This window comes from Oculina patagonica, chromosome 4, assembly GCF_052425735.1.
Source record: "Oculina patagonica isolate OP01 chromosome 4, crgOcupat, whole genome shotgun sequence".
NCBI classification, from domain to species: domain Eukaryota; kingdom Metazoa; phylum Cnidaria; class Anthozoa; order Scleractinia; family Oculinidae; genus Oculina; species Oculina patagonica.
Window position 1 is genome coordinate 56,268,106 of NC_135761.1, and position 11,184 is coordinate 56,279,289.

The window sequence follows — 11,184 nt, forward strand, 5'->3', positions numbered from 1 at the left end:
TTAAGAAATTAAAAAAAAAAATTAAAGAATACAATATATACATTATACAATAACTAATCAATACTGTAATTTATATATACAAGTGGTAGCACATAATTATGCGCAAGTTTTTCACACAGTTGACGCTTAACTCAAGTTATTGTAGTGACAAGCGACCAAGTAACCCTAAATGTTATTGCTTCATCAATTTGGCGGTGACCCATAACTAAAACTGTAAATGTACCTTCTTTGAATCCCTAAGTCGTATTTTTAATTCTGAATTATTCAGCAACAGTCAAGATATCGTTTTTAAATAGGGAAACACATCCTCTGAGACCCAGGGGCAGTCAGTGGGGGTAAGAGAAACGCAAAACTTCTAGAAAAAATAATCGGCATAGAAAAGTTGGAGCGATTGAAAGGTGCCCCTGGGGAAAGAGTCTTATGTCCGTCGGCGGATCCTAAGGCATTATGAACAACAGGCTCTGAGACACATGATTTGATTGGCTGGATTTTAAATAAAGAAAATTTATAATCTAGCCAATAAAATAAACTATTTTAAAACTCCTTCACACAAAGAGATTTTAAAACGGTCGATTTGTTTGGCTAGATAATAAATGGTGGTCAACATTAATACGGGGCTGCTATTTTTTTGGGTGCTTATCCGAGCCACGAGCAGGCGTCGTGTGTATTAATTTTGGTTCCTACATTTTTGGAATTCGCTCTGAGTCCTCAGTGACCCCAAATTGATCTAATCAGGCTCCGGTCACTTACTAGTATTCATTCATCGGCTTTAAAATCCCTTAACCTTAAACCCTTAAGTTCCTGTGGAACATAGGTCGTCCACCAGAGATCTCCATCTTCCCCTGTGCTTGGCCACTTTTTCCAGTTGGTTCCAACTCATCCCAGTCTGTTGTACTTCAGCCTCAGTTGATCTTCTACATGTTGTTTTAGGCCTTCCTCGGTTCCTTTTACCCTGAGGTGTCCATCGAAGGGCATGCCTCGTGACATTGGCAGAGGGCTTCCTCAGCGTATGGCCTAGCCAGCGCCATTTCCTTTTCCTGTCTTGCAGGTGGAGAGGTTGTTGTTCTGCTCTAGATCTCGGCTCTCGGCTTTAAAATCGCTTCGGGAAAATTTTGTTATAAGCCAAGACGTGTTTACTGAAACGAGTAGTATCTTTGTTCTTACGATCTGTGAATAACTTATAAAATGCCAAAGTAGATGCAAATAATCGAAAGTTGGAAGAGAACGATGCTGAATTAATACGTTTGGCATTTTAGTGTCTCTCGAACAGATCTTGCGATGGATTTACTCAGAATTTAAACAGAAGAAACGCGGTGAAGTACAAAGTCTATGAACCATCTCGGTCTCGATTTCGAAGTGAGTTAGAACATCCCTTCCTGTCTTGTTCTGATAGTCTATGTCAGCTCCTGTTGGCACCCGCGAACTTGTTGAACCTGCAGCTCTGCCGGAGATATTTGTCTCAGAAACATGTTCTTTAAACTTCTTTTAAACTCAGGCATTCGGGTATAATATACTATGGGATTTACAAATGAATTGGCCAGCTGAAAACACTGTTCGATAAAGTGAAGAAACTTCTTAAGACTGTCCTCTCCATGCACAGTGTAGGATATTGTGTAACTCACTGTTAAAGACAGCCATGTTAGCACTGACACAAAGCTTACAATAAACAAAGTCATGGCAAGCTTCTTGTTTTGTTCGCGTCTGTCTATTGGTATCCTTGGATCCATGTTTCGTTTAAATTTCCATATTGCCAAATATGAGCTGAGGATGAAATAGAAACCAAACAGAGCGCCAAAAATGCTCCGATTAGGGCGGCGATTTTTGCGCTGATCATCTCGACTGCAACACCGCAAATGGCAGTTATCACGGCTGGCAAGCTCCATGCGACAACTATGAAGCAGATGTAAACTCGTGCGGTCGTTGCTCTGTGCTGGAAAGGCCAAGCAATAGCGTATAACTGTTCCATGGAAATGAGAGTTAAGAACGCCAAAGAAGCCAGACCAGAATAGACGTCTAAAACGAAATATTTGCTCCCGATTACAGGTTTGGAAAGGTTAAAGTACAAAATGTTATTTACCAGGGTTCTAATTTCTCCAATGCCAACCAAGAAATCAGCAACTGATAGGTTAATCAAGAGGTAACAAGTTCGTTTGAGAGCTGACCGTTGTCTCCAGAACACAGCAATGGCGATAGCATTTCCAATAAAAACTGCTAGCATTTCCACAGCTAAAACCACAGTCAATGCTAATCTTGCCCTGTCAATGGCCATTTTTATTTTGAGAGCTAATGGTTAAAGGTACGTCTAGGCTTCGAGAACGGGTAAATACGGTATTCAGTATCTTTCAGGTGACGAAAAATGGAAATAAGTTTCTTTTCAGGTGCCCTCATACCTTTTTGAACAGTAGCAATTCTTCCCTTTCTGTAAGAAAAGTCTCCGTAATTAATAACCAACACGCTAGTGTACCTTTAAAGATAGTATGATCGGGATTTTTTAAGAGTTTTCCACATTATATTCGGTCTACAATAAGCCACGTAGGTCATGTTAACTCTAGTTTTACAATCGCTTAATTTCGTTTATTTTCTTACTCCCGGAAAATCGTTATAATTTCGGCCCTATGGCTGCACTCCGTAACAAAAGAAAGAGAAAAGAACAAAAAAAAAAACAATCCAATTTAATTTTTACATTTTTAATTTGGGTAGTTGACAAAAAATAATTTGGTCCCCACATGTGTGCCATAATTGCCAAGTTTCGAAGCAAATGATACGAAAAGCATTCGACGAACATTTCAATGGGGTAGAAAAAAAAAAAGGAATATTATCATTTCTAAATGAAGGCCAAGGCAAAGTCGCTAAATCTATGCAGTAGTCACGATACGTTTATTACTTCTTTAGTATGTAATTGGAAAACAGTATTAATAGTAATAATAAAGCTCTTTCCTCTCCGCATAATATAATGGCATGGATGTACATGCTGTTTGCCGGAAGCCTTGCCTTAACCCCCCTCACCTCCTTTGAAAACGTGGTATTTATTGTATTTGTCCTTATCGAGACATTCTTCAAATGCTTTTTAGTCGGTAAAAAGCTTTATAAACCTTGTTTTATTAGTTTCCACAACTTCGAAATTGTAGCAATCCTGTGGGACCTCGGGCGAGTTCTTTTTTCCACTAATTAAAAAAATATCAAGATGTGATTGTTTTGTTTAATTTGTTTTGTTACCAAGTGCAATTCATGAAAGATATATAGAAGATAGCTATTATAAAGCTATGAAAAAACACGATGACAGCGAAAATCACGTTTTAATGAAGGGTGATACATTTCTAATCGAGCGTACTACGTTAATTTTTTAGTCTAGATACATACCTCGCCTTGGAGTTGCTAAATTTAGAACATTTATTTTTTCGAACAAATACATGATGGTAATATGGATCATATTTTTAAGGCTTTAAGCCGTATAATGCTCTTACTGCTGTTTTTAAGTTGTTTATTTGAGTTATCTTTCAGATATATCAGGATAAATGAAGTTCTCAAAGCAAGCAAGTAAATGTAATGTACATAAAGTGACTTAAAAAACTAGAATAAATAACAGCAACCTTTTGCCTATCGTATAAAGTTACGGATAACAAACTTATAGTAAATTACAATGTAATTATATTGTGTAACTTTTGATCAATATAATTCTGAACTCTCAACTAAAATGGTCCCTTGATCATCATATACCCAAAACACTTGAACTTTTTTATAATCTACTCGGAAAATGTAAAACTAGGGGTGGTAAAATTTAGCACACAACATGTAAATATATGTAAATAACAGCTTTACGTAATGAATACAAAATGGTAGCCCTTTAGAACTTTGGACTAACTTTTTTAATTTTTGTTTTGTTTTAAAAAATTTTCCGTTCTCGGTATTTTTCCGAGGTTTAAATTTATTTTCAAATCGATGTTTCCAAGAGTTTTATTGGTCTTCTTCAGGCTTGATGTAAATTTAAAATTTAAAAGTTCAATATGGCAGATCTCCTTTAGGAAATGAGAGGTAAAAGTTCCGGTCATACGTATTTCCTTTTTTTTTTTTCTTCCTACGGGGCCACCATCAGCAATAAAGAAACCACTGGGAGTTTGTTCGTTGCCAGACCTTCTGTTCTCTTATTGGTTTTAATCAAGAGCCACGTGCTCTTTTTCTCTCCGTTAACACGGTAACGTAATTTGCACCAATTTGAACCAAATTGTACGGATAAAAAGTTCGAGGAATGAGATAATTCAAATGCCCTCGAGTTCAACTGGTTTAAAGGTGCTATGTCACGGTATTTAAGGTAATTTTATTTATTTTCGTTAATTAAGAGCTCTAACCTTCCAATTGGCAGAGCAAAAGTCTTGTATTGGCTAAATCATGGCCACATAACAAACAAATATGATTTTCGAGCATTGTCAATGACACTTTCATACAAATTGAGATAAACTTGAAAAAAGTAGGCCAACGTTTTTCAAGTTTACCCGAACGCAATCCGATTTAATCGTTGCGAATTTTGCTCATCCATGCCTCTTTTTGGCCTTTCTGTGTTTCTTTTGAGTTCTTCTACAGTTTTAAGCCGTTATTGTGATATTTCAGTTAATTCTATTACTAGCTGGTCATCGCCTAAAATTGCATGACATAGCCCCTTTAAAGTGCCGTGATTAAAGACGTAGCTGATTTGAGCGATATCACCGCCAAGCTATCTGGCGGAATTATCGATTCACGTTTTTGTCTTCTGAATGTGCTTCTGAATCTGAATGTGCTTCTGAATGAGCTTCTGAATCGTGAAAGTTTCATGGAGTATATCACAGGGCTCACGAAAGAACAGAAAATTTTGAGAAATGCCATGAAAAATATTGCATTACATGGGAGAGCCCAAGTAAAATGCGATATTCCTTCGAGAATCTGAACTGGTAACCATATGGCAAGATAGGAAATGGCGCAAAAAGAAAACGCTTTTGGAAGTTCGAAGTTTGGTTTGTTAACCCTCCAAATAGGTGAGTTTCCTCTACATCTGAGATCGTGCCAAATCAGAAGGTAATTGGTAAAAATAATAGTCAAATTAATAATCTGAACAAACCAAACTGCTACATCGGCAATAAGAAGTTGGTAAAAACCAGCCAAGGCAAAAGCGTAGGTCATTGTAATCACCATTGATACAATCCAAATGAGAATGTTGGTTGTCATGTAGCATCTTACACGAGTGAGCTTGTGTGTCAGGGGCCAGAATGTCCTGTAATACATGTCTAAAGAGATTGCTGCCAGAAAGCACAGTGAAAATACATCACAGAGCGTTTGTAAGGTGAGATGCAGTTCTTGATAGTCCACACGGCAGTTAAGTCCGTCTGACTGCAGCAAACCAAGCACGATCACTAAGGCAGCGAAACCTCTGATTATTTCCGTAAAGGCAAGACTGACAGTAAAGTATCTGACGTGATCAAAATGTCCTCTTATAAGAAAAACAATGGCGTAGATATTTCCAAAAATAACAAGAGCAGCCTCCACAGAGAATATTACCCACCAGGCGGTCAGTACGGTTGAACCAACGTTGCTTGCTTCTTCGGTTGATGTTTTTGTGGACGAGCTTGTCTTTGCGCCCAAATAGGTACTCATTCTTTGAAACTGAAAACTGAGCCAGAATAAATACAGTTAATGTAATATCGATAGAAAAAGGCTGTAACTGACTGTATTTGACGCACATCAAATCGCTGTGAAAGGTGACATCAGGGACTTGTTTACCTTTGACATCTGTGTCAATGTAAGTCATCCACCTTTCAAAATCAGTTGTGTGAAAGTTACATTTTTGTGCAGTGTTCAAAAAAACTAAACGCGAGGTTCGTTCACTTGCAAGAAAGACCTCTCCTAGTACCGTCCTAAACTAGTTAAAGTTAATAAATTGTATGGCTCTGTCTGTTACTCGCTTTCTGCCAGCAAATCGGGCACTACCATTGTTTATAATACTCGTGCGCATTACGGAAAAATTAGTAGTGACTGTAAGTTAATCTCAGCACACGTTTTATCTTAACAAGGTCTTGGCATCTAATAAATCGCACTTGTTGACTGTAGACAATAAAACAGAGGAAGTAAAAGTTATCTTTCCGTTTGTTCGGTGAGGATTCAATTTGATTCGAACTCTTGACTCTTTCGTCACAAGTGTAAAGCTCTACCTGCTGAGTTTTGAAGCAGTTCGTTGCAGGCCAACTGCGAGCTCTATTTATTAGACTTCGTTTCACGAATTTCTGCTGTTTCAACGTTGGATCTCCTTGGCTAAACACCGACGTATGCAGAATTAGGCAAGTCAGTTTTTAAGTGTAAAAAATGACCCAACACTTCAGTACTTAAAAGACGCAACTTTCTTCAAAATAAGCAAATTGTGTGGAAATCGCAGTGAATCAAAACTTTTAAAATATTCATGGCTTCATTCTTCTAACCTTGTAGCGAATTTAGTTATTGTTTAAAAGCACATTAACCCATCAGAACAAATTTTCTCGATACTTCTTACAAGATCAGCTATTTAGCTGTTTCATGCAGAAGTAATCGCCTTGATTTTCTATTGGAGTACTTTTCTAAAATGAACGGTAAATTTGAATTTTATTTTAAAATGCAGTAGAAATTGATGAATAAGTCGTCAATTGTTTTTACCCAAACCGAATGTTAACTAACAGTGAATCAGAAAACATTTTGGTTCTTTATTGCGCCACAGTTCCAAAACTTGATGTGAATTTTATTTGAAGTTTGGAGGAAAATGAGCGAAAATTTCCTTTGACATTGCAACAGAAAAATGCGAGGCATAGTTATCCTGCACAAGACCTGTTAAACAGATATCTTACCTTGAAAGATGTGTCTGCGAGAAGACGGCAATAAACCTTTAGGAAATCAAAAAAGTCTGTTGTGATCAATTTTGGTAATTTCGATCTGAGCACAAATTCGGAATCGTCTTGAAATTCGCTGCTGGTTTAAATGTTTTTAGTTTCGTTCTCGATCGACGCTCGCTCTAATCAAGAAAAACACGACAAACAGTCTGTGTGCCTTGGGCTAAATTTATCGAGCTCAACGTCTATTGGTCAAATATTCACCCGCTCCCCAGGTACAAATGATAGAGGCTATTGTTAGCAACTTGTTAATTATTTAAGCTAAAACTTGGGAAAGATCGATAACACGGTTAGCGTAAAGAATTTGCTGCAATTAAGAATGGAAACTATCGAAAAATGTTTTTTGTGCCAAATTGGTGGTATAAGAATTAGATGTGCGACTGTTCGCAATATATGTTTTTCAGTAACGTAGTAATAAGACATAACCCTGCAGGAAAATTTGAAGGAAAGCGAATGTACTGTGTTATTCATAACATACTAGACATGCAGAATAAAAGTTTTTCGACACACATTCACATTTCACTACTCTTTTCATCAAAGCTAAAAATATAACTTTTAATTGTTTTGCGTGGAACGCATAGAAATCATTTTCAATCTGCCTGGGCCAGTCTTTATGTGCAAATATCATTAAGACTGCATTTTTCTTAAGAAAGTCTGTTTTGGTGAATTCTGCCTGCTACAGTATATAAGTAGAATTCACTAAAACAAAATAGCTGCTTATGGTGAATATCCATGCAGTACAATACTTCTTGTCTTTGCAATAAAACATCTGTTCAACGTATGCTAAACAGGCCAAAGTTTGTGAAATTTATTTTGTTACTTACCTGCTGATTAATTAAAATTCAAAGGACACCGAGCAAACAAGTCCATGCAAATATAGGTGAGACATGCCAAATATAGGCCTCTCAATTATCACTAAAATAACTATTGACAGTACCGTTAATTTTCTGCTTACGGGAACAAAAAATACGGGACCAGTGGAAAGAAGAATAAAATATAGCCTTGTAACAGTTCAGTTGAAATGATTTTTCACAGATGTGACAGATGCATAATAAGTACAGTGGTATCGCGTTCAATTCGTCTTATCTTTAAAAACCTTTCTAAAAAAAAGGTGAAGATCAAACTGGTTAAAATCTAGGAGGGTAGAGACTATTAATTTTTTTTTTTATAAAAGAGAATAAGAGGGCGTTGCTGTTTTGGGGCATTTTGTAATAACTTCGCATTTTGTAATACCTTATGCACTATTTATAAAAGGTTTCAGCACTTTGTAATAATCAACGGCTTACGCAATTTGAAATAACGTGGTGACGCATAACGTTTGTGTTATCATTTTGTACAAATGTAAAAGGGCGTTTAGGCAATCGAAACCAGGAATTTGCGACAAAATTTTATTTTTGGTTTATCTTCTTTGGCGTTCTTAACTCTATCTTCGTGGAAATGTAAAACAACCGCAAAACAAGTTTATATTTCTTTTCTTGCATGACCGTGTCTCAAAAAGACTGGGAACCACCTAGTTTACGCATTTGTTTGACAAAGATCTATATTGACCGCGGTCTAGATTTTCGATCATTAAAAAAAGAGACTCGCTGCTTTAAGTTCGGTCTGTACTAAACGACCTCGGACAAGAGTCTTCCATACACACCTCCTGTTCAGAGATATATTTTAGTCTTTAAAGTGACCATTCGTACCCCTGTGTTAAAGAGTGGGCATTGTGATTTATGTATGTCGAGTCTCATTAAATGAGACTAATAGCTTCTGGCGGGTGGTACTGGTGACTGGTGCATTCTAGTAACTACCTCGAATAAGCCGGATGGCATAATACAGCATTTATTCACTGTTTCAAGCCAGAACCTTTTAGTTTTTAAATGTTTGACGTTCCGTGAGTTGGCTTATAAATGGAGATTTTAATTTTAAGAAATTATAAGCCGTCTTATAAACACCTTTTCCTTCTTCTCATTTTTTAATTACACCCGGAAAGCAGTAGCAGTGAATTTTAAACGAAGAAGGAGGCAGATGCCTTGGTGCATGTTTTAGAATCACTAAGATCAGTTGATTTTTTCATTTATGATGACAATAAAAAAATCGATGACAAAGAGCTATAAAGCGACTTCTAAACAAACGCTAACAAGTGACTCTAAGTTTTTTAACTAACTCCATGAAATGAAAAATAATAATGAGTTTGATCTCTTAATCACAAGCTTCATGTTATACTTATGTTATAACAAATATTAACACAGAGTTCTAGAAAAACAAAGCCTCATATGATTTAAGACTGCATGTATTTACAATGTCATGAACAAAAGAACAAACGGAAATAAAGGAAACGTTTTTTGTTTTTTTGTTTTTCTGATTAAGAATAAGGTACGACTAGATTAATATTTACACTACATGAAAACCAATTCACGCTTTATTAAGTTTTTACCGTTGGTCGATATTTATTCATGACGAAAGGGCAAGGTGTCATGTCTCCAGGTAAGTGTTTAGGTACAATTCACAAACAATAACAAGAAAATATATGGCAAATAGACATGTAAAAAAAGACCAGTAGCTTTAAGAAGTTGCAAACGCAAACCAAACAGTGCCTGTGATAAATAATGAATAATCAAGTTTAATTTTTTTTTAGTTTTGTTTTTACTGTTAGGGGAACCATAAAAATAACTTTTGAGATATTTGATCTCTTCAAATTTTTCTTCAGTAGAAGTTTTTTTTCCTAACGCGGGGATGATAGCTGATGGGGTCGTAGTCACAATTGGTTCAGTGTTACAATCGACTTTGTTTTGTTCCACTCGACATAAATGTGAACTTTTCAAACCACCTAGACATTTTGGCTTATGTGTTTGAGTTGACATGAGCGTAGCCTGTAAATATTAAAACGTTTAGACCTGCTTCGTAATTCGAACCTTTTTCCTTATTCTTTATAAAATACACTCTAAAAATCAAATATTTAAATAACAATGACTTTGAAACCAACAATGACAAAGGTGCTTGACTTCATTGGTATTACTATCTTTGAATTTAATAAAGTTCTTCTTGCGATGACAATAAAAATTTCGATGACTTTGCGACCTCAAAATGATCGCAAACAGAGTGACTCTTCAATCATTTATGCTCCAATAAACTTAAAGTTAAAGACACTATTTCTCTTGCCAGGAGTAGAAAAGCTGTCAAAGGGTAGGTCTACTGGTAAAATAACGCAAAAACAGAAAAATAACTCATACCTTTTTACCGATTGTTCTGAATTTGTATGTTTCATTGCTCTAGGCAATGATTTAGTTGAAATATTTAAGTGAATGTGAACCCTTTACCCATTTCTGCAGGTTAAAAAAAAAATTCCCTCCTTCGCTTGAATAGAAAGCAACCATCACATGTTCCTGCTAAGATGGGAATTGACAAGGAAAAACTTATATGGACAGTATTATTTGCTGTAGAAATGCTTATTGTCATCATTGGAAATAGTTTAGCCATTGCTGTTTTCTGGAAACAGAGATCGACTCTCAAACGAACTTGTTACCTCCTGATAAACCTTTCAGTTGCTGATTTTTTGGTTGGTATTGGAGAAATAGGAAACCTGGCTCATAACATTACGTCTCTTATAAAGTCGAAACCAGGAAGCTGGGACAACATTGTAGTGTTGGATATCATTTCTGCGTTAGCTTCTTTGGCGTTCCTAACACTCATCTCCATGGAAAGGTTATACGCTGTTGCTCGGCCTTTCCAGCACAGAGCAACAACCATGCGGGTTTACATTTATTTTATTGCAGTCGCGTGGAGTGTACCAGGTTTGGAAGCCATCATTTATATGTGCAGTTTTGGATTCGAAATCATCAGCAAAAAAATTGCCACCTTAATCGGAGCATCTTATGTGGCACTTTGTTTGGTTATTATCTCATGTTCATACTTGACAATATGGAAATACAAACGAAACGTGGATCCAAGAATACCAATAGACAGACGGGAACAGAACAAGAAGCTTGCCATGACTTTGTTCATTGTAAGCTTTGTGTCAGTGCTATCATGGCTACCTATATCAGTGAGCTATATGATTTCCTTCGTGGTCGATGGAGCAGACCGACTTAAGAAATCACTTCATCACACCGGTAGATTTCTTATGCTGACCAATTCAATTGTTAATCCCGTGGTGTATTACGCCCGAATGCCTGAGTTTAGAAGGCACTTGAGGAACATAATTGGGAGGCAAAAAACTCCTAAAGAGCAACAAGATCGACAGATTCAGAATATTTTAAAAGGAGAAGTTTCCATTCCTGTTCTTCTATCTGTTTCATCATTGAATACGGCTTTTTAA

General features: G+C 36.5%; 2 protein-coding genes and 1 pseudogene across 2 annotated transcripts; 1 reads left to right on the forward strand and 2 right to left on the reverse strand.

Moving 5' to 3' along the window:
* Positions 1 to 1,394: 1,394 nt before the first annotated feature.
* Positions 1,395 to 2,269, reverse strand: LOC144648601 (putative G-protein coupled receptor 174; annotated as a pseudogene).
* Positions 2,270 to 3,892: 1,623 nt separating this feature from the next.
* Positions 3,893 to 6,995, reverse strand: LOC144650791 (uncharacterized). The gene is made up of 2 exons (XM_078510529.1): positions 6,840 to 6,995; positions 3,893 to 5,638 (listed from the first exon to the last, which is right to left on the reverse strand). The coding sequence occupies exon 2, from the start codon at positions 5,620 to 5,622 to the stop codon at positions 4,657 to 4,659; it is 966 nt and encodes a 321-aa protein (XP_078366655.1). The 5' UTR covers positions 5,623 to 5,638; positions 6,840 to 6,995; the 3' UTR covers positions 3,893 to 4,656.
* A 3,265-nt stretch (positions 6,996 to 10,260) lies between these two features.
* On the forward strand, positions 10,261 to 11,184 carry LOC144648602 (putative G-protein coupled receptor 174). The gene has a single exon (XM_078508114.1). The coding sequence runs from the start codon at positions 10,261 to 10,263 to the stop codon at positions 11,182 to 11,184; it is 924 nt and encodes a 307-aa protein (XP_078364240.1).

What these genes read in the sequence shown, in the direction of transcription:
- LOC144650791 (XM_078510529.1), bottom strand. Translation starts at nt 5,622, where the DNA reads ATGAGTACCTATTTGGGCGCAAAGACAAGCTCGTCCACAAAAACATCA.
- LOC144648602 (XM_078508114.1), top strand. Translation starts at nt 10,261, where the DNA reads ATGGGAATTGACAAGGAAAAACTTATATGGACAGTATTATTTGCTGTA.